The sequence below is a fragment of the Amphibalanus amphitrite genome, unplaced genomic scaffold, assembly GCF_019059575.1.
Source record: "Amphibalanus amphitrite isolate SeventyFive unplaced genomic scaffold, NRLGWU_Aamphi_draft 000547F_arrow, whole genome shotgun sequence".
Lineage (NCBI taxonomy): Eukaryota > Metazoa > Arthropoda > Thecostraca > Balanomorpha > Balanidae > Amphibalanus > Amphibalanus amphitrite.
Window position 1 is genome coordinate 306,481 of NW_024882041.1, and position 21,824 is coordinate 328,304.

The window sequence follows — 21,824 nt, forward strand, 5'->3', positions numbered from 1 at the left end:
CGGCCAAACACACAACTGTTAGTGCGCGCCGCGCTCAGCAGAGAGCAGGGCTGCAGCTCTACGGTTCAAAGCTCAGGCCTCGTCCTGCCAACCTCTTTATGTCTCGCCTCCCCGGCTTCAAAGGACACCGAACACCGGGAGTTGTCATCACCTCTGGGGCGGCGGGGGATCGCGCCGCGGGCGGGGGCGGGGGCGGGGGCGGGGGCGGCCGACAGACGCCTGCCAGACGACTGCCGCCGCCGCTCAGAGCCTGATGACAGACGCAGAGCGGCCGCCTCTGATAAAAACGGGCGGCGGCGAGCACCGACCCGGCCGGAGACAGCGCTTCCGGTAGGGGTGTGTTCGTGCGGAGCGACACCAGCCCGGCAACTGGGCGGGACATGGGACAGAAAACCGTCTTCCACACGTGGAGGTTTGTATTGTAGGACCTTGCATCACCATCAGGTCCTGATAATATGATTGGTGTTGCTGTTCTTTTTTTTTTTTGAAAATATAACGTACTCACATTTCTTTAACTTCGTTTTTAGATTAGCGCAGTAATCCGAGAATATCTTCCAAGTAGCTCGGTAATCTAAGTCCTAAGATCATCTTTCAGCTCATTTTGATTAAATCCGGGGCGCAGGCGAAAAATAAAATGGAAACTAATTTGTCTTAAAAAGTGGCTACTGAAAACAACGAAACTATTCACTCCTCTGAGCTTTAGCATCAGGTCAACATCTTCTGCTCCATGTTTCAGGCATGTGGAAAAACAACTGAAGAAGTTTGATAAGGCGTTAAACGCCACCACATCACCACCTACCATCCTCTCCCATTGGGCAATGAACAGCCTGGAGCAGCACATCCCAGCAGATGAAACAGACACCTTCCTGTCCTCCGCATCGTTCATCACTCTGTGCCGTTACGCAATCAGCGGAATCACATCACCGCCCTGAGATCAGCAGTTCACACCTCATCCCCTGGGTACGTCATCGCCCGAGACATCATCACCCAGCCGATGCCGCCCGCCAGAGCGCGTGGCCGGCGCCTGGCGTCATCCACCGCCGCCGGAGTGCCTACCACACACCCCGCGCGGCGAGTGTAAACAGTGGTCCGTGTGACGGCGGCGGGGAAGGCGGCGCGGCGACACCAACGACGGCAGTCGCCCGCCGAGACAGACCGGGCGAATGGTGCCGAAACGAGCGCGGAATGGCAGAAACGTGAGCCGTCAGTTGGTCCCGAGGATTGTGAGTTCGACCCGAGCGTCGTGAGTCGGGACGGAGCAGCGCGACCTGTGAGTGAGCGGTACACAAGTGAGCCGGAGCCCACACGTGCGCGTGTGCCTGTGAAAGTGATCGACTCAGACCGGCGCGTCGGGCCGCCTGTCTCCTGAGGGGCGAGCGAGCTGCGGTGACGCTATGACTGTCGGAGGACGGGGCCGTGGAGCGGTCGGCGGGATCCTGCTGACCGTTATCCTCCTAAAGACGCTGCTGACCGGCTCTGTTGGCGCCAGTCCGGTGGACGTGGAGCCAGCGGCACTCAGCAGCGATCAGGTAAGGGCGCGAGGGCTCGCTACAGGGGCGACCAGGCCGAGAACCGGGCCAGTGACTCGAGCGGGTCGCCCTCGAACATCCAACGAGAGTTTGGTCTCTTCACCAGCCCCCGCGTTTCAGATCGCTATCAAAACTACTGAACTTTGATGGGTTTCATGTAAAATGTGATCAGACGAACAGGACAACAAGTGTGGTATGCTATTATAAAAACTACAACACTCAGAAGCCATCAAACAAATTATCAGTCTAAAAATCGTGGATCGGGATGAGACAAGACATCAAGCGGCAATTTAATCAGGACAGGAAGCAGGAAAATTTGAGACACAAAACGTAAACCTTGTTGAATCAAATTGGATCACATGAATACAGAACAATCATTAGCCAAACCAACTAATCTAACAAGCGTCGAACGGGGAATTATTCGAACTCCACTCAAGCATCAAATTGCTGAACAGTTCAACGTGGTTTATCAGTGTTATCTGCGCAGATCCCGCGTCTCATCCCAGAGGGTGGCCTGCGCCAGATCACCGGATGTGACCGCGGCCGTTCTCGGCCGGTTCCCAGCAGTCTCCGCGGCGTCAGTCGCCAGTCGCCACCGCGGCTGTTCCCGATAAACAAACACAGCTCGACACCGGGGGAGAGGAGAGGCGAGGGTCGCCGAACCGACCGCACGTCACCGGCGCCGCGCCGGACGGAACACAGGCGCGTCCCGAGCGATCTATCTGGGGTAGAGAGAGACACCGGACCAATCACTGGTCCAGCGGCAGCCGCGGGACCACGGACCAATCCCAGGTCCAGCGGTAGTAAGACTCCGGACCAATCCCTGGTCCAGCGGCAGCCGTGGGACCACGGAACACGCCAGTCTGCATCACAGACAGTTGAATCGAATGTAACCAATAAAACTACAAACAAAGTAAGAAGACTGAGGCGAAAGAGAGCTGGAGGTATGCAAGGCATCCCTGCAAGGCATGGCAAATAACGGTGTAACTTCTCTTTCATTACGGAAACTACCTAGGCTTAGCTGTCTACAGAAACGGATTGGAGACAGACGCATTTTAGATAAACACGGTCTGAAGTCCCATACGCCTTGGTTTAGTCGAACAGAGCGACCGGAAAAAAACGACAACAGAAAGGACAGGTATAAAGGGTGCGTTTCAAAATACGCACTTAGGTATAGTCGTGACCTAGTTTACCTCATGAGGAACGCTATTTGCCTTTGGTATGCGTCAGTTAATTGATCGAGTGAAATAGATCTAAGTTGTGCAGCTGACCCCTTCGCTAGAGCTTCGCCATGTCTCCTTTTCTTTCGTAAGTTGATTTTGTTGTGTTCTATTTTATCAGTTACTTCGCCTGTTCAAATACCAACATTTTTATGGAAGAATGAAGTTTCCCATTGATGTAATATGAATCGTAGGACATATGCATGTCGAGTAGCTAATACCTATGCACTTATCCATGGCATTCATGCAGATTGCACAGTGTTGGAATTCCCTCATCAGGCGGAGAATAAAATGAAATCGGGGAGTAGCTTTTTGCCCATCAGAGTTCATAGACTTTCATAGAAAATGTGTTTAAACAAACTGCAGAAGAAGAAAAATCGTTGAAAAATTGTTGCGCGGGAGGAGGGCATGGGAGGGATAGAGAAACAGCCCCATATCATCATTGTTCGCAGCCTCCTAGATGACACAAATAGAAGGGAGGATACATATATCTATGAAAGAGAACTAAATCTTTTTGACCCACTGGGGAACACAAACGGGACCTCATTTCCAACACTGTAAATCATGCCCATAAATTATCTGTGTTCGAGGACGCGGAATCATATGGACATCGAGACTGACAAAACAAACCACATCAGAACACGATTCAGTGAAGAGGGTTGATAATAATCAGTAGAATGATCAGCAGAAATGGCGAGTATGCGTTGCTAGCTCTTTGAAGAAGTCAAATGTACCAGCTACATCTCCAAGCAAAGGTCAACTTTGCGGGAGCTGGGACCCGGAACAATGTTGCATGGATTGCAGGAGACTCGCTGTTCTCAAACAGGCCTAACTGATAAACACAAACGCGGGCGCAACACGGAAAGTCCGACTACCCAGCTGGGAGTACTCGGCGACGTTGGCCTATGTTGAATACATGTGCAGAGACATGCGACCTCCCGGATAAACAAAACATGCTTGGATCAACAAAATTCAGCGCAATCGTGTGATCAGATTATCGTAAACAAGCTGTGACAGAAATCAGTACTAGCGTCACCCGCCAGAAATGACCTTACTAACTTGTTAGCATATCACGCTAATGTTTGATATGTCAGCAATAAAGTCCAGCTGCTCTTCTGCGAGGCAGCTCTCCTGTCATAAGTTATTCAGCTTAAAACAAGTTTAAGTTCCTCGTTCGCTGCGCTCCTTCGTCACATCCACCATCCTCCGTCTCCTGGCTGTCACCCCCCCCCCCCCCTGCAGTCTTCTTCAGTAGGTACAGGTCTCGCGGGTTTTAGCGGCAGGTTTTGCACCTATGAAATTTAGTATACTTCAGGCGATATCTTGGTCGTCTTAAGCTTTTGAGTGTTGAAAATGCGATAAAATTGTTCGTTCATAAGCCTTCCAAAATGGCTTCATCGTAGCTCGATTAGTTTCTGAGATATAACCGGAAATGTAAAAGGGCAAAACCTACCGCTTAATCTCGCGAGAGCCGTACATACCACTCACACTGAGGTTCTATCTTGCCGCAGGTTCTGCGCCGGCTGGCCGCCTGGCTGGACTCGGAGGATGCGGTACGGCGTCAGCAGCGTCAGGACCTGGACTCGGTCCGCCAGCAGCTGGACAAGGTGGCGCTGGAGCTGGAGCGCATCGAGACCAAGATGGACCTCAAGATGGACCGTCTTCAGGAGGTAGATACCGCCCGGCGGCACTAGACTAAACCTTGTTAGGTCCAATTAGCGCGCAGTGGAAGGATGGGATGGGAGCGTCCTCCCGCAAACCGTCTACCCTGAGCGACACCGAAATAGGAGACACAGGAAGTTTTAGGTTCCTAAAAGAAAACAAAAATATAACGTATTGTGCGCGGTAGGCTCATTAACTCGTCAGTGACTCCAGTTGGCCTCAATTGCTGAGACAGCGCCGTTGGAAGGGTAGAAGTGACCAGCTGGGTGGTCGGTTTCAACGCCCCATCAGTCACAGGCCACTAGTTCCAACAAACAACAGAGGGCGATGATATCCTCCGTTGGCACACCAGTGCGTCAATATACGGCCGTGCGGCGCTCATGGAGACAGTGTGGCAGCACCCACGTCCGGTGGGTCGGACAAACACGCGTCACGGCCGCCGCCAGACGCCGGCGATTGTAAATACCGGGAAAACGGCCCGGCCAAAGTACAGAGAGTCGCCCTCAGGGTGATCGGTGCGGCTCAGAACAGCGCGACTCGGCACCGTATGTGCCTGGGATACAGAGCAGACGAGTTAACCCTATTCCTGGCGGGGGGCGGGCCTCAGGAGCCCCCCCCCCCTGAGGTTTTTTGGTTATTTCTCCCAAACGCGTTGAGCTAGGAAGCTCAAATTTTCTGACTTTTCCTAAAAGGCTTCTACGCAACTTGTCTGAAAATCTTGAGTTGATCTGACCTCAGGTCAGGTCACCAGAGGCGGTTTGGTGACCCTACCTCAGAAAAGTTTGCAATCACGCCAGAGCTAGAGTTTTTGACAGATCAATTTCTTCTCTTCAGGCTTTAGTTAGGGTACCAGTATGTGCAATTTGTATATCTCGGAATTTTGATATCGGTGACCTAAGGTCAGGTCAGTTTCGCGACCTCCCCATTATAAGTCAATGGGGGAAAAATCAACTCCCTGTTTTTACCACTAAAACGGGTCGGAATGGCCCCATATACCATACATGACTTCATATACGATCAACCTTCACTACCTTGAGGTCTGTTTTGCTGTTGGGCAGCTGTGAGGTCATGTGACGTCATCAAAGGTCACCAAAGGTTTTTGGCCAATAACTCCGTACAGGAACAAGATACAGACGCGTGGATGGTCTCATTGTGTTCAGCTCGTCAAGACTCATCGAATGATATACATGATGACCTCGAGGTCACGTGACCTGAGGTCAACCTTTGACCTTGACCTTTCGAGGTCAACATATATATCATTCGATGCGGATTGACGAGAGGATCACGATGATGCCCTTAGTTTGTTCCTAGCTTGACTAATTCGAAAGTTATTCGAGAAAAACTCTCTCCATATCTAGCGCCACCATTTTGACTTTTTCGACCCCTGTGACGTCATCTTTGACCTGACCTGAAAATGACCTTAGTAAAAATTGTAGATCTTGACCGTGCGTATCCGATGCCGTTTACCGTTTGTCGCTGCGATGTGTAGTTTTTGAGATCTGAAGGGGGGCCGAATCGGCCCCCCCCCCGCCAGTTTCTTGTCCCGGCGGAGCCCGCCGGGAATAGGGTTAAGACGTGAATCATGTGATGGCCATAAATGAAATCAGTGAAATCGGCGCAACCTAGCAAAACGCTACCCCTTCAGACCGCAGGTCACAACAGTCACCCCGCAGCCACCCCTGGGCACTGTCTGAGGACAACCCCTGTCTCCGCTCTAGGTGTTGATCGGCAGAGACATCAAGGAGGACGCCACCAGCCGCCGCCAGGGGGCTCAGCTGGAGCGGACCGCCCTGCTCCTCACAGAGGTCAACGGCCAGCTCCTACAGCTCGACTCCAGTCTCCAGGTCAGGTCACAGCCGGCGGCAGGTCAGGGTCAGGTCACAGCCCGCGGCAGGTTAGGGTCAGGTCACAGCCGGCGGCAGGTCAGGGTCAGGTCACAGCCCGCGGCAGGTTAGGGTCAGGTCACAGCCGGCGGCAGGTCAGGGTCAAGTTACGGCCCGTGGCAGGTCAGGGTCAGGTTACGGCCCGCGGCAGGTCACGGCCGCGTCAGGACCACTGATAGGTTAGGGTCAGGTCAAGGCCCGCGGCAGGACACGGCCGCGACAGGGCCACTGATAGGTCAGGGTCAGGTCAAGGCCCGCGGCAGGTCACGGTCAGGTTACAGGGCGCAGCAGATCAGGTTGGGTCACGGGGGGCGGCAGGTTCTTCATTTCTGAAGGACATGGGAAAACAATGCATAATACACATTACCTGCTGATATGCTAATGAATAAACAAACTCTGCAAGAAGGCGTAGAACAGAAATAAGACTTTAATGTTATTGCTGTCCTCAGGGAAATTTAGATGAAATAAATCAGAAGATCACAACTCTGGAGAGCCAGCTCCAAGTCCTCCGGAACGCCGTCCCCTCTGATCCAGCGACAACTGAGCAGATAACAGTGAGTAGGTAATAATGCCAACCTGTGGCCCACACATAGCAGGATATCTGGAACAATGTAGACCATCGTATAAATCAAATCAATGAAATCAATCAGGTGGCAAGCTCCCATCCATTCAACAGACTTCTACCTCATCTGAAGCAAAATTGAGCATTAGCGTGAAGGAGTTACTCCATTGGCCAGGAACTTACACATCCACCCTTCCCGGTCCATCAGAGGCAGCAGCCTGCTGTCACCGATGACGTCACCAGCAGCCAGGGAGCCAGTGACGTCACGGCCGCTCTGCGCCGGCTGGCGGACGGCATGGAGCGGCTCCAGTGTGGGGACAGTGGCGGGAGCGCGGCCGACCGGACAGAGGGACGCGGGACCGCCCCGCCGGAGGACGAGGACGGTGGAGACGCTGCCGGAGACACGGACCAACAGCCGCCGGAGAGCGAGAGCGGGGCCGTCACCGCTGGCCGCTCAAAGGTGGGGAGCTGAGACTGCAGCAGGGGCTGCCGGACCCGGATAGGGACGGATTGACCTTACACAGTGCACCAACAAATAGACGAATACTAGGGTCCAGATCACGGAGCTCGTACGCATTAGTGTGTTGTCGTGTTGAGCGCATCGTCATTGGTGTCGCTGACAGATGCACTGCGAAACTCATGGCCAGACAGTAGTTTGCTGGGAATAAGAGGCACGTTGTAACCCATGGCATCGTGCGCTCCAGCTGTTCGCGTCCCACTATGTCCCCAGACGAAGGGGCTCCTGCCGGCGCTGCGGCTGCTCAGAGCGGTGGAGAGGCAGATTTTTCAAGTCAGCCTGCAGCTCGAGGAGGGCCTGGAGTGGCTGGACGGGCGCGTCGGATACAAGTTCAGAGGACTAAGTATGACCACGGAGTTGAACTTAATTAGGGGGCTCAGCAGCACGCCATTCTATCTAACAAGCAATAATTGAGATTAATCATTTTGAATGGATAAATTCATACAAGCATGCTACCGTACGAATGACCCCAAATGAAAACCGATACGATTCAACGCATGGTTGCCTACCATCCCCTATCATGTAGGGAAGCATGGATACCGCGGTGGATACTGCGGTAGATACGGTAGTTTCCATAAGTCAGAGGACAGAAGCCGATGGCTTACATGCCCCCCCCCCCCCCCCCCGGTGATGGAGCGCCCAGGCACTCAGTGACCCTGACTGCTGTTTGGGCACAGACAGCAGACGGATCTCGTCAGAAACATCGGCCCACACAGCCGAGACGCATCGTAATGCGAGTTTCGGCGGAGAGTGCAGCGGGGGCTTGACTGAGCACGATAGTTCTCAAAAGGCATCCTGATGCTACACGATATATTCTGACGTCACATGACATGTCCTGACGCTAAATGCCGAGCAGCGTGAGAGCATCATTTCCTTATGTTACATGCTGAGCTCTTTACGACCGAGGGTGGACAGCGCTCCAGACTGCAGATTCTCTTAATAACATTTGTAAAAGTCTGCTATAAAGCCAGAGTCAATAAATGATCAAATATCACTGTAGTATAAATTGGCCTCTAAAAGCGACCTCGAGTACAGGTGGATCGATCTCACTCATACTTCTCGCTTCGTCTCTCAATGCGCCCTGGCTGCATCGCCGCAAGTATCCACCTCATGGTGGCCGTCGCGCTCCTAGCGCCCCCTACCGGTCCGGTAGGGGTGAGCTGGACTCCCTGGATAGCGCGTACCTACTGCTGGTATTCGCGGGGCAGAGATAGGGCGGCTTGACCTTAAGGTAGCTCAGCCATCCGACACAGCCGACCTCAATGACAGCTCTCTATATTATCGCACCTCTCTCAGATCTTCCCGTCAATAGCTTCTTTGCGATGTCTTTGAGATCAGCTCTGCCACAGGATAGGTGATCTGTAGATATGGACAAACTACGGCATCTGAGCTCTAAAACCCTCAACGAAGCATCACAATCCACCGCTGAAACACGTTGTTCAGTAACAACTCCCGAGTCGTGTCTCCGCTGACGACGTTCCGCTCCGGCAGAGGAGAACCTGGCCACCATGGCCTCGTCGCTGCGCACGCGCTTCTTCGAGCGGCGCGACCACCTGGAGGAGGTGGCCGAGAAGATTCTGCGCCTGCAGACAGCCGCCACTGACGGACAGCGGGCTGACGCCGGCGGCGACCGACAGGTGGCAACGCACGACAGCGTCATCACCGCACTGGAGGCCATACTATATGACGTCTTCGATTCGGATATGTGGTAACGTGACAGATGGACTGTTGGTCCCTTTCAGGGAGATGGAAAGTAGCTGTTGTTAGTGCAGATCCCGGGACATATGGCACGCAGCGGTGTCTCAAGGAGTCCAAAGTAATTATGGGTTAGCCAGGGATGCGGAGCCGGAGTCGGAGCCGGAGCCGGAGCCGCCGGAGCCGGCATATTTTGCCCGGAGCCGGAGCCGGAGCCGGAGCCGTGAAACAATGTAGCCCGGAGCCGGAGCCGGAGCCGGAGCCGTCAAAAAAGGGGGCAACTCCGGCTCCTTTTCTTTAGAGGAAACAATTATTTACCTAGTTCGGTTTGATAGTAGGGACCGTCGAGGGTCAGTGTTCTCTACCTTCAGTGTTCGCATACACGGTTACACCTCGCCTCGCATTCAAAGCAATGCTGCCACCACCTACAAGGCGTAAAACAATGTGGTATTCAAAATAGCCTTGTTATACAAATACAGTAGCAACGTGCACCAATCCCATCGCCTTTTTTCTTCCACCCGTATTTAATTGATCGCATAGGGGATGTACTTAGTAGATGCCGGAGCCGGAGCCGCCGGAGCCGGATCATTTTACTCGGAGCCGGAGCCGGAGCCGGAGCCGCCATGACATTTCACCCGGAGCCGGAGCCGGAGACGGAGCCGATTTTTTTCTCCGGAGCCGGAGCCGGAGTCGGAGCCGTCTGAAATTTCCACGGCTCCGCATCCCTGGTTAGAGCTTATCCCCCATTGGCACTGGTGTTGCAGCATCTTATGATAAAGAATGGAAAATACGTGAATTCAGGTGCGGCGCTATAGTGGCTCTCCTACCATCGCTCGTACCTTCGTAGTCGGTACGTCAGCGGCCATGGCAGTGTAAGTGTTGTACCTATACTATGACGGACTCTGTATGGCCAGGTACGTGCTGTCCACCAAACTGGAGGAGGCCGTCAGCGGACAGGGCAACGTGACGGCCAAACTCGGGCAGATGGAGAGCGACATCGACCAGGGCTTCAGCAAACTGAACGTAAGCAGCTCAAAGCCTAATTTCAACGCGATAAAATTACGTTATATCTTATTTAACCACATGCTTTGTATACTTCCTTCGTCCTTGGATAGTCATTATTTTATACGACCCTGACGGGCGGTTTCTTTCCTCCCCCTACCCTCCCCGTGTGTCGGCAGGCCAAGCTGACGGCGCTGTACAGTCTGCTGAAGGCGCCCCCGGACACGGCCGACGCCTCCCGGGACCACATTGACGCCGAACTGGCCGCCCAGATGGGACACATGTTCAGCAACATCAGCAGTCAGCTGCGCGACATCGAGCTGAAGCTGGCCGGCGGGCAGACCACCTGACAGCCGACACCGTTGCATCGCGCTCACACCGACGCCAGCTCAGCAGCGGACCGCGAGCCCACGCCTTGTACAGTGTACACACCTCTCAGTCATAATTTACGGAATGTAAAATAAACCAGCGCAGAATATGATGGTGGTTCACTCAGTCTTCTTCGCCCGGTAAGGTAGCCCGTTCATAGAAACGGCTAATCGCACGGACGGCTATTCAAGCTCGTGGGAAAATAGACACGTCATCCTTTCCCCGAGGGGCACTGTGTAACAGAACACTGAACTACGGACACTACACTCGGCACTGACATGCCGGGACGAGGAGTTCCGATGACCGGGATGAAGCACAGCGCTATCAGTGTTCAGGGTGACAGTGAACGCAGCACCGTCGGCTCGGCACCGGGCGCTGCCGCCGAACGGTGACACGCCAGGACGTGTGGCCGTGTGCGAGCCACCTCCTACCAGCGCCGTCCGATACACGGTCTACAAACTCCGTACGAAGAAGCCAGGTGGCTTCTGAGCGTCATTATCGTGTCATCAGTTAGGGTCCTTCTCTACACTAAACGTGTTTCTGTTAAACGTCAATCAAACTTTTAATGATTATGAGGTTTGTGTTTACGAGCACGTTTACGTCGAGAGTGGACGATTACGTGCGAGGTGTGTTTTTATACGTTTTAACTGTAATAAAGATGGATTGTTACAAAGTTATGAAAGATGTTTAATTTATAATGACAAAACAGCTTTCCAGAGGAGCATCCTCCAGAATGAAGATTGCTCAGGGGATAGGGCATCTCGATGGAACGCAACTACATGGCGTGTTTTACGCTTTTTCGGTTTATTACATTAACACGCGCAGTGGAAGGGTTGCGAGTACTACGCCCAGTGGAAGGGGGGGGGGGCGGATGTCGCCCCCCCCCCCAAGATCTCAGCTCCCACTGGAGCTAGAAAGACGAAATTTGGAGGGTAGGTGGAGGCCATAGGGAACTCTGTTGTGTGTGAATGTCATGACCCTAGGTCAATATCTTCAAGGTCAAATGAGGTCAAATGTGGTCAAATCTGCCATATTTGCGACTTTTTTGCGTTTACACGCCGATAACTCGAAAAGTTACCGGCCGATTTTCTTTTTTTCTTTCACTATACGAAAGACCAAACCTTTGTGAGTATGTATGGTGAATTTCAAGTTAATCCAACAATGAATATGGCAGTTAGAAGCCTGCTAAGGGTAAGATGTCGCCGGCTGAAGCGGGATCGGCCGACGCGGGAAACGCGGCAATCACAATTTTATGTTTACACACTCATAACTCAAGTTGTTACCGGCCGATTTTCAAAATTCTTTGACCATACGATTGCCTGTACATTTCTCAGTCTTCTCACCAAATTTGACGTGAATCTAATGTAATCAGCGGTAAGGAGCGCGATGTAAAGACGGAACCGTCCCGCCCCGGCACAGTCTACAATTCAGGCGGCGCGTAACGGCTAGCGCCGGCCGCCGCGCCGCCGCCGCGGCAGGATGTTTGACTTTACACCGCTATTACTAGAAAAGTTGTGAACCGATTTTCTTATTTCTTGCACGAGAAGATCCGCAATTCAATTCTAGACAGGTAGCCGAAATTGCACATTAATATTATGTTTGCGGCGCGAGTTATTGGCGAAAAACAGGAGGGGTGGGCGAAATCCGCCCCCCCCCCCTTCCACTGCGCGTGTTAATCCATTCTCACTATCTGATTGACCTGCCACGTTTTCGCACAACAAAGAAAGCATCGACTAATTCGTGTATCGCCATTACTGTATCACCGTCCCTATGTGCGTAGTATGTACCTTGCGCCTATGAATTCAAACAAACACCAGAGTGATACTATTCCGCTAGATACGCCGTCTTTGAGAGGCCGTCGCTGGGACCCACCTCGAGCTTGGCGTTGTTCTGGAAGACGGTCTGCGCCTTGTGGACGAGCTGCGCCCAGCACGAGGCCATGGCAGCCAGTTTGTGCCGCACGGCGCCCGTGAGGCCTCCGGGCGCCTCGTCCAGCTCCGGCGGCATATCACCCGCCTCCTCGAGGGAGTCCAGGATACCGCTGCCTGCGGGAACCGGGGTGACTCATGAGGGGTGGTGGCTGGCACATCAGTAAGAACTCGGTCCATGACAAAAACACATTTATAAGCTGTAGTTTTGGCAATTTCAATCCAGTATGACTGGTAGGTATTCCACTTACCCAAAATGGTATCCAAATCTACAAAGGCAACATCAAAGTCTTTTTCCAGTGTATCTAACCACTGGAATGACATTGCAGCCACTGCCATGGTTCTTCACAACTGTAGTTGCCTAAAATACTGAAAACATGAGCACAATTCCGTCAGTAGCCTGCCTATGTATGGCCATGGGGTGAAAACCCATATTAAGTATAAACACTAGGGTGTGTCGACAGAGGGGTTTTTCTCACAGATTCGCGTTAGACAAAGATATAAATTGGCGGGAGCATGCCAAAACACTAGCCCTGCAGTTGGTTTTGCGTAAAAATGCGATTTGACGAGGCTCGGGCAGGTCGAAGTTACAGCGAAAAAGTCGCAGTCGACGGTGCTGCCACCTACATTGCCAATAACGGGCACTATCATATCGTTATAATTGGGGTAGTTTCAAATGAGAAATGACTTCTATTTTTGTTCAAACTGCATAAGAAGAAATAAAACAATTCGGAAACATACATTTTTCCCAAATATCGCGTTCCATTTTTTCCTGTTGAGTTGTTAGGAAAGTGGTAAATTTCAAGGTTGACGGCTAAAAAACGAAACAGGAGGAACAGAGCAGGAATCACCAAGACGTGCGCCGCGCCGATGCTGTAGCCTGTAGATAAGGAGTGAGCAACAGAACCAGCATACCTAACGATTTTGATTAGTGATGGATATTTTTCTCTAAATGAAAGACTATTAGTAACTCAGGCAAGCCTTCTAATATAGGTATCGACAGGGTTGCGGTAAAAGGTACAATCGATGGCACATTACAATTATTCTGAGTTGGGAAACAACACTCTTCAGATACCTACCATCAACAACCTCACTATCTCCTATATGGGAGCTATTTCATCTGATTCCAGCGCCCTGAAAACAAACAGGTTATCATCAAAAATCTCTGTATTAGCGCCTACCGACATATGCTGAATGATGCTATCAATACCCAACATTTGTAAAAGGTGATTCGCCACGCAGCCCGCCGGCGTCGGAGGGGTTGAATCAGTGAGCCAGATTGCCAGCGACTCACCGCTGAACTACCGGGCGTAACAAAACGGACGATGCGACATGACTCAGAGATCATCACAGACGCGACGGTAGCCAACCGCGCCTCTGATGTGCCTATGCTTTAAAAATGTTTGGCCAAAATTTAAGATCTATGTTATCTAGTGCTAATATTTGGGTTTTCGGTTTTTCTAATCCCCTCTATTTCACGGATTGCTTGAAAAAAAGCTAGAGGGTTTCTTTTTACCGATGTCAAGTGGTTTTAGTTCAAAAGATTGATGGTGCTGCTACTGGCAACAGTATTGGCGCAATATAACCGTTCTTTAGTCACCATGTCAATAATATTGACACAATCAATGACCACCGACTCTCACTGAATGTGTCTTCCTGTGTTCCGCAGGAAGCTGAGCTGTGACTGACTGGCCATTGCGTGTCATCAGTTCGGCCAGTAGCGGCGGAATACCTTCAATTAAGGGGGGCACTGCCGACTTTTAGTCCCATTCATTCCATGCAACGCCCATAGGGCTAATGTTAAAATGCCAAAATCAAAGGGGGCACGGTGCCGCGGTGCCCTCCCTGTTCCGCCGCCTATGAGTTCGGCTTGACAAGGGAACCGCGAGGTGGCAGATAGCGATATTACGTATCTGAACGAGGGTTCCGCACGAGCTCAGATGGGGCGGGGTGGGGCACGACACCTGGCGGGCTGCTGGGATCGTGCTCACGATCGAGCCCCTGCTGCCCGCCCGCGCGCCGCCGTGGGAGGTGGCCGCCTGCCCACACGTCACATTCTCCCTGGACATCGGAGCGTTGCGGCGGGACGCCCCTCCTGACGAACTGCACCAGGCGGCGCAGAGACACCTAGCGTCCCTCCCCCAGCAAGCCATCTGGGTTTGGACGGATGGGTCGGCGGATGCGGGAGTCCGCAGCGGAGGAGCAGGAGCCTTTGTGGAGTGGCCGGACGGTGCAACCGACGAGCTACGCGTCCCTGCCGGTCAACTCTGCTCGAGCTTCAGGGCGGAGATGGTCACACTCCGCGCGGCCCTGAACCACCTGCGCGACCACCCGCACCAGCCGAGCGCGCCGATCACCATCTGCTCGGATTCGCAGTCGGCCCTCGCGACGCTGAGAGAGGGCCCGGCGTCCCAGAAGACCCTGCTAGGAGCCGCCATCTGGACCGAACTAGCGGCCCTGGCCGGTCCGTCCCGCCGGATCCACCTACAGTGGGTGCCGTCCCATTGCGGCGTCGACGAAAACGAGCGCGCCGACCAGATCGCCAAGGAGGCGACCCCGCTCCCCCAGGCGGCGGTCCCGGTGGACGTCGCTACCGCCCACCGCGCGGCCGCCAGACTGGCCCGCGACCGCACCATCGCCGCCTGGCCGGAGGGCTGGTACCGGACCCTGATGGAGAACCGGCTGCCGCCGCCGGCCGCGACGGGGGACAGATCGTCGGCCGTCGACGTCCACCAGCTCCGCGCGGGCCACTGGTCAGGATCCCGCCAATACCTTCACCGGATTGGACGGAACCCTTCCGATGATTGCCGCCAGTGCCCTGACACCGACTGTGCGGCGGGCCGGTGCACCGTGTGCCGGGAGGAGGCCACACGCCCCGGCACTTCTTCTTCCGGTGCCCGGCCCTCATGGGCTGGCGTCTCCGGATGTACGGAACGATTTTCCTGAACCCGGAAGACGTCCGCGACGACGGAGAGGTGGCGGCCCTGGCGGCCGCCGTGAGGGACCTCCAGAGCCGCACGGCTACACCGCGGTGACGCGGCTGGAGGGAACACACAACAACAACAACAACAACAGCTCAGATGGCCTTCGGTTACATTTTTCGTTGCGTCTGTGATGATCTCTGAGTCATGTCGCATCGTCCGTTTTGTTATGCCCGGTAGTTCAGCGGTGAGTCGCTGGCAATCTGGCTCACTTATTCAACCCCTCAGACGCCGGCGGGCTGTGTGGCGAATCACCTTTTACAAATGTCGGGTATTGATAGCGTCATTCAGCGTATGTCGGTAGGCGCTAATATAGAGATTTTTGGTAATAACCTGTTTGTTTTCAGGGCGCTGGAATCAGATGATATAGCTCCCATATAGGAGATAGTGAGGTTGTTGATGGTAGGTATCTGAAGAGTGTTGTCACCCAACTCAGAATAATTGTATAAATGTGCCATCGATTGTACCTTTTACCGCAACCCTGTCGATACCTATATTAGAAGGCTTGCCTGAGTTACTAAAAGTCTTCCATTTAGAGAAAAATATCTATCAGTAATCAAAATCGTTAGGTATGCTGGTTCTGCTGCTCACCCCTTATCTACAGGCTACAGCATCGGCGCGGCACACGTCTTGGTGATTCCTGCTCTGTTCCTCCTGTTTCGTTTTTTAGCCGTCAACCTTGAAATTTACCACTTTCCTAACAACTCAACAGGAAAAAATGGAACGCGATATTTGGGAAAAATGTGTGTTTCCGAAAAGTTTTATTTCTTCTTAAGCAGTTTCAACAAAAATAGAAGTCATTTCTCATTTGAAACTACCCCAATTATCACGATATGATAGTGCCCGTTATTGGCAATGTAGGTGGCAGCACCGTCGACTGCGACTTTTTCGCTGTAACTTCGACCTGCCCGAGCCTCGTCAAATCGCATTTTTACGCAAAACCAACTGCAGGGCTAGTGTTTTGGCATGCTCGCGCCAATTTATATCTTTGTCTAACGCGAATCTGCGACTATCGACACACCCTAATAAACACTATTGTGACAAAACAAAGCACAAACAGAGACATCAGATACAGCTATTCCTCAGCAGTTTCTTTATGCCTATATTGCTTTGTAATCCATCTAGCTAAAATGTTTCTTGATCTCAATCTAGCTCAAATATTTGAAGCTTGTGCGAGGCTGCCAGCCCTGAGCACCATCCAGTCAGGCCTGGCCGCCTGGGCCCCAGCATTGGACTTGGAGACTGGAGTGCCATAAAGATGGACATGATCGCACGATATTCATATACACTGTGATCGCATCAATGTACTTCTAAGATCTTGTGGAGTTAGATTTGTGGAATAGTTGAGAGAAGGGAGTCTCAGCAACCCAGCAGCAGCTGAGTGGCCACCACTAGGATGAGGACCCTCGCGGCGCTGGAGAGGGTCGTTCCGATTCAGAACTGTTTGCTTCCTCTACAACACAACATGCACCAGACTAAATGTTGCAGTCTTAAAAGCATAGGCCGTCAAATATTGATAACCATGCCCATGACCAGGGGCAGGGTCACCAGTAGGTAGGTAGATACCTCAAAACATTAAATATTTAAGTTATCAACCCAATGTATCAAAAGGTATCTAGTGAATCAATTTGAATTAAGCCTGACATAAAAACTAGGTTAACCTTGCACTACACAATGAATACTGAGACGAAAACTAATAAATCATAAATGGGATGTGTTCTTCTGGGTCAAAAGACGGGAGGATCCGAGGATCCGAGTCAAAAGACGGTGGTGTGGAACAGCAGAGGAGCGGAGATGAGGACATAACCCCAGAAAAAGGTGAGAAAACCCTTTCAGCTGCTAGTAAGTGCAAACGAAACATTCAGAAGCTCGATGAGAACGCCTACCGACTCTGGGGAGGCTGTTCTAGAGCATCTAGTGACACTGGGAGTGAATCAGCAATCTGCAAAGGTGGGCCCCTAAACATGGATTGTGGGAATCCAGTTCTTGATAGCCAGGAGGGGGTCCAATGTGACTGCTGCTCCGGGTGGTTCCACGATACATGTCAGGGAATCGAAGTCCCAGCAATCCGAGCTCTGGACAAGTACAAGATTCTCTCATGGCTCTGTGCCGAATGCAAGTACAACATCAAAAAGAAGGATGAGTCCAAGAAGGTAGACTGTCTCGAAACAAAAGTTCACAACCTTGACACGGATGTACGTAAGCACATGGAGTTTGTCGAGAACTTCCTCAAGGACCAGGAAAAAACTCACATGGAGCAAAGTAAACAGCTAGAACAAAGCCTAAAAACCTACAGTGAAGAGAAAAAAACATATGCAGAAATCTTGAAAGGTACATGTGAAGAAGTTGCCCAAAAGGTGTCAGAAAGGGTGGCATCCCTTCCAGCCAACAATGGTAAGGGTGAAGCTCAGACCACAGGTGCATCTGGGAAAACTGTCCAGGATATCTCATCTGTATTCGATGACTTCCTCGACAAAGAGAAGCGGAAGTTAAACGTGGTTGTTCACAATCTGAAGGAGTCCCCGGGTGACTCTTTCAAGGAAAGGTCTGAGGGAGATGCTGCCCTGTTCACATCCATGATAAAGAATGCTTTTAAGTTGTCTGTCACTCCTGTGAAAACATTTCGAGTTGGAAAGAAACTCCCTGATAGACCACGACTTCTTATAGTCACACTTGACAGCTTGTCCTCCAAGTATGACATACTAAAGATGTCCCCTCAACTAAGGAGCTCGGATGAGTTTAGCGACATCTTTATCAACCCAGACATGACCCAGAAAGAACGGGAACTGGGAAAGAAGCTAAGAGATGAACTTGCTGCCCGTAGAAGAGCTGGCGAAACAAACCTCACTATCAGAAGAGGCAGAATTATCCAGAGAGATGATGGAGCAGCTCGCGCATCTGCTCCCGAGGGAACAGCTCGTTCATCTGCTCCGCAACCAAACCTCAACTCAGTGCCACCCCAAGCTCCTGCTCCAGGGCCACGCACTGTTGTTGGCCAGGAAGGAACTCTCCCTGTACAGGAATCTGGAGCCAACCAGGAGTCTGCTTCAGCCTCAGCCGATGCTCTCAATCCAACTCCAAGTGCTAGACCAACCAGCACTCACCAGAGAGGTGGTCACAAATGACTAGCCTCCCACCTCAAGGAACATGGCAAAACGGGGCTGAAAGTAATTTATACGAACACTGACCAGTTCCCTAACAAGAAGGACGACCTTTGCATGCTTATCGCTGGTAACGAACCTGATGTAATCTTGCTCACCGAGGTCATCCCGAAAGCACAAGTTCATCCTATTTCTCCAGCCATCTTGTCTATCCCTGGCTTCACTCTACATTGTAACTTTGAGCCTGACCAACCCAATCTCGGCTCTAGTGGAAAAAGGGGTGTTTGTATCTATGTGAGAAACAATCTACAGGCTGTTCTAGTTGAATTTAGTGGCCACAACTTCGAGGAGCAATTGTGGGTGAGGTTTGAACTGATGAACTCTGACATCTTGCTTGTTGGGTGCATCTACCGAAGTCCTTCAGGAAACAATCTCCAAAGCATGCATGAGCTTGCAGACCTTCTTGAACAGGTGTGTTCACTGAATCCATCCCATCTGCTTATTGCTGGGGACTTTAATGTGCCTGATGTCGACTGGGATAGTGGCTTCTCAACCGCTCCTGACAACCATTACTCTCACTTACTGGTGCAAACTTTCAACGACTGTCTCCTCGAGCAGCATGTCTCCAAACCAACCAGATATAGACAAGGTGAAGCCTGTAATGTGCTGGACTTGATTCTCACCAATGAAGCGGGACTGGTCTCCAATTTAAACTACATGCCTGGTCTAGGAAACAGCGATCACGTTCTGCTGAAGTTTGACCTGAATTGTTATGCTGGCCCAGGGAAATCTGACATCCCGAAGCTAGATTTCAGGCGTGCAAACTTTTCCACCCTGAATGCACTGCTGAGCGATGTTAACTGGGGTGTGCTGGCCCAGTTGAATGTGGACCAAAGCTACAACTTCTTCAAACACTCAGTTGCTGGGGCTGTCAAGGCCTCTGTTCCCACTGCTAGGGCAGGACAGAGGAAGAAGAATCTATACATCAACGGGAAGGCCAACCAGCTCAAAAAGAAGAAAGTAACCTTGTGGCGCCAGTACACGGTAACCAAAGACCCCATTGATCATGCCAGATTTGCACGCTGTCGAAACGAGCTCAGGAGCCTCACCAGAAGCTTGCGAAGAAACTTTGAGCTCCAACTGGCGGCCAAGATCAAAACCAATCCAAAGGCCTTCTGGCAGTACACGAATTCACGCCTGAAAGTGAGGACGGGTATCGGAGATATTCTCGACCCCGAAGGCAGGTCAGTCAGTGACGACTCAGCAAAAGCCGACATCTTGAATGACTACTTCTCCAGTGTCTTCACTACTGAGGAACATGAAGTTCCCGAACTCGCCCGGCAGCAAACCTCACTCAACATCAGCGATGTGTCCATCTCCCCAGAAATGGTCCGACAGAAGCTGGCATCCCTGAAGACCACGAGCTCTCCTGGCCCCGACGACATCCACCCAAGAATTCTGTCTGAGTCGGCCAACTCTATCAGTGCTCCTCTCGCTTCCATCTACCGCAAGTCACTAGATGAAGGATGTGTTCCCCACGACTGGACACTTGCCACAGTTGTGCCCATCTTCAAAAAAGGAGACAGAAGACGACCAGAGAACTATCGTCCAATTAGCTTAACTGCAGTGACGTGCAATGTCATGGAGTCGCTGATAAGGGACCAATTGATGGCATACCTCACCTCGAATGGACTGTTGTCGCGTCACCAGCATGGTTTTCGCCCACACCGATCCTGTACGACTCAGCTACTGGAAGTCTTGGATGACTGGAGCCGTGCGATTGAAGACGGGAGCCCGGTCGACGTCATATATCTGGACTTCAGAAAAGCTTTCGATTCCGTCCCTCACGAACGCCTACTGGTCAAACTGAGAGCTTACGGTGTGACTGGACACCTCCTTGAGTGGATAAGGTCGTTTCTATCCAATCGGCAACAACGAGTCGTCGTGCAAGGTTGTCAATCCACCTGGTCTCCTGTCACCAGCGGGGTGCCACAGGGTTCTGTACTAGGGCCCCTTCTGTTCCTTGTATATATTAACGACATCCCCGACGCGGTGAGGTCCTGCATCAAGATTTTTGCTGATGACACGAAGTTGTACCGCAGCATTGATACTCCCAGTGATGCATCCCTGCTCCAGCTCGACATTGATGCTCTCACCACCTGGTCCAAGAAGTGGCAGCTTGCATTCAACCAGAGCAAGTGTGCGTCCTTGAACGTCGGGGCCAAGAACTCTGGTCACTCCTACTCTATGAACGGTGTCTGCCTCGCCTCCACCTCAGCTGAGAGAGATCTGGGTGTCATCATCGATCCCGAGCTGAAGTTCAGGAGGCAGGCTTCCTCAGCTGTATCAAAGGCTTCACAGATTCTGTCTCTGATCCGGAGGTCATTCTCGAATCTGGACGAGATCACCCTGCCGATTTTGTTCAAGGCATTTGTCAGGCCCCACCTTGAATACGGTAACCTCATATGGGGCCCGTTCAATCGTGCAGACATCAAGCTTGTGGAGCGAGTCCAGCGCCGCGCTACTCGATTAGTGTCCAGCATCAGGAGCAAACCATATACTGAGAGACTGAAATGCCTGAAGCTTCCTTCACTGCTCCACCGAAGACGCCGTGGTGACATGATTGGAATGTACCAGCTGCTGCATAACGAGATCGATATCGACTCGGACAAGTTTGTCAAGCCTGCGTCCACGAGGTCCAACCGTGGCCATCCCTGGAAGCTGTACAAACCACATGCCAAGTCACGAGCCAGAAGACAACTATTCACTATTCGAGCGCTCAACGACTGGAACTCCCTCCCTGCAACAGTTGTCCAGGCCCCATCCCTCAATGCCTTCAAATCCAGACTTGACAAGCATTGGGCCAATCTGATGTACCTGACTCCTACTCACGACTAGAGATGACCACCAGTCACGAGCTCGACGAGAGCGGGACCTACAGGCAAGTTGCCTTTCAAAATTCCCGATAGTGTAAGGTAAGGTAAGGTAAGGTTCTTCACTAAAGACAAACCAGACCCCAGTAAATATAAATAAACAACAAGCACCTATCGTGCACCCAAGCCACCCATTTAAATACACCGTGCTATTGTGTTGTGAAGCAGTAGGAATCGGCTGGAATCGGCAATGCACACACTTGTTTTGAGGCGCAGGTCAATTACTGCAACTATTGTCTTAGCTCATAGGGAATCCTTGGGAATGCTGAAAAGGCTGGAAATAGTACTCAGCAAAAAAATTAAAAAGATGCTTCTCGATCAATCACAAGCTTTAAATTTGACCGGAGGTAATACATTTGATGTAACTTTAATGTATTTGTTACTTTAAAAGATAAAATAATATAAAAACATTCAAAAATGATTTTAAGAAAGTCGCCAGAAT

General features: G+C 51.8%; 2 protein-coding genes across 3 annotated transcripts in view; one reads left to right on the forward strand and one right to left on the reverse strand.

The window, feature by feature from the left end:
* Positions 1 to 21,589, reverse strand: part of LOC122393659 (Golgi-associated PDZ and coiled-coil motif-containing protein-like) — a 37,649-nt gene extending 16,060 nt beyond the window's left edge. The window contains exons 1-3 of one of the 2 annotated variants that reach the window (XM_043389887.1): positions 21,526 to 21,589; positions 12,619 to 12,736; positions 12,312 to 12,484 (exon numbers count right to left, since the gene is read on the reverse strand). In XM_043389887.1, the coding sequence (XP_043245822.1) occupies positions 12,312 to 12,484; positions 12,619 to 12,706 (261 nt within the window). In that variant the 5' untranslated portion in view covers positions 12,707 to 12,736; positions 21,526 to 21,589. Of the gene's footprint in view, positions 1 to 12,311; positions 12,485 to 12,618; positions 12,737 to 21,493 lie in introns of both variants that reach the window. The other variant, XM_043389886.1, reaches the window with a different exon arrangement.
* Positions 737 to 11,121, forward strand: LOC122393660. Its single transcript, XM_043389888.1, has 9 exons — positions 737 to 1,529; positions 4,261 to 4,419; positions 6,130 to 6,255; positions 6,744 to 6,848; positions 7,065 to 7,316; positions 7,587 to 7,716; positions 8,865 to 9,081; positions 9,983 to 10,091; positions 10,250 to 11,121. Exons 1-9 carry the CDS (start codon positions 1,395 to 1,397, stop codon positions 10,418 to 10,420), a joined length of 1,404 nt encoding a protein of 467 aa, XP_043245823.1. The 5' UTR covers positions 737 to 1,394; the 3' UTR covers positions 10,421 to 11,121.
* Positions 21,590 to 21,824: the final 235 nt, after the last annotated feature.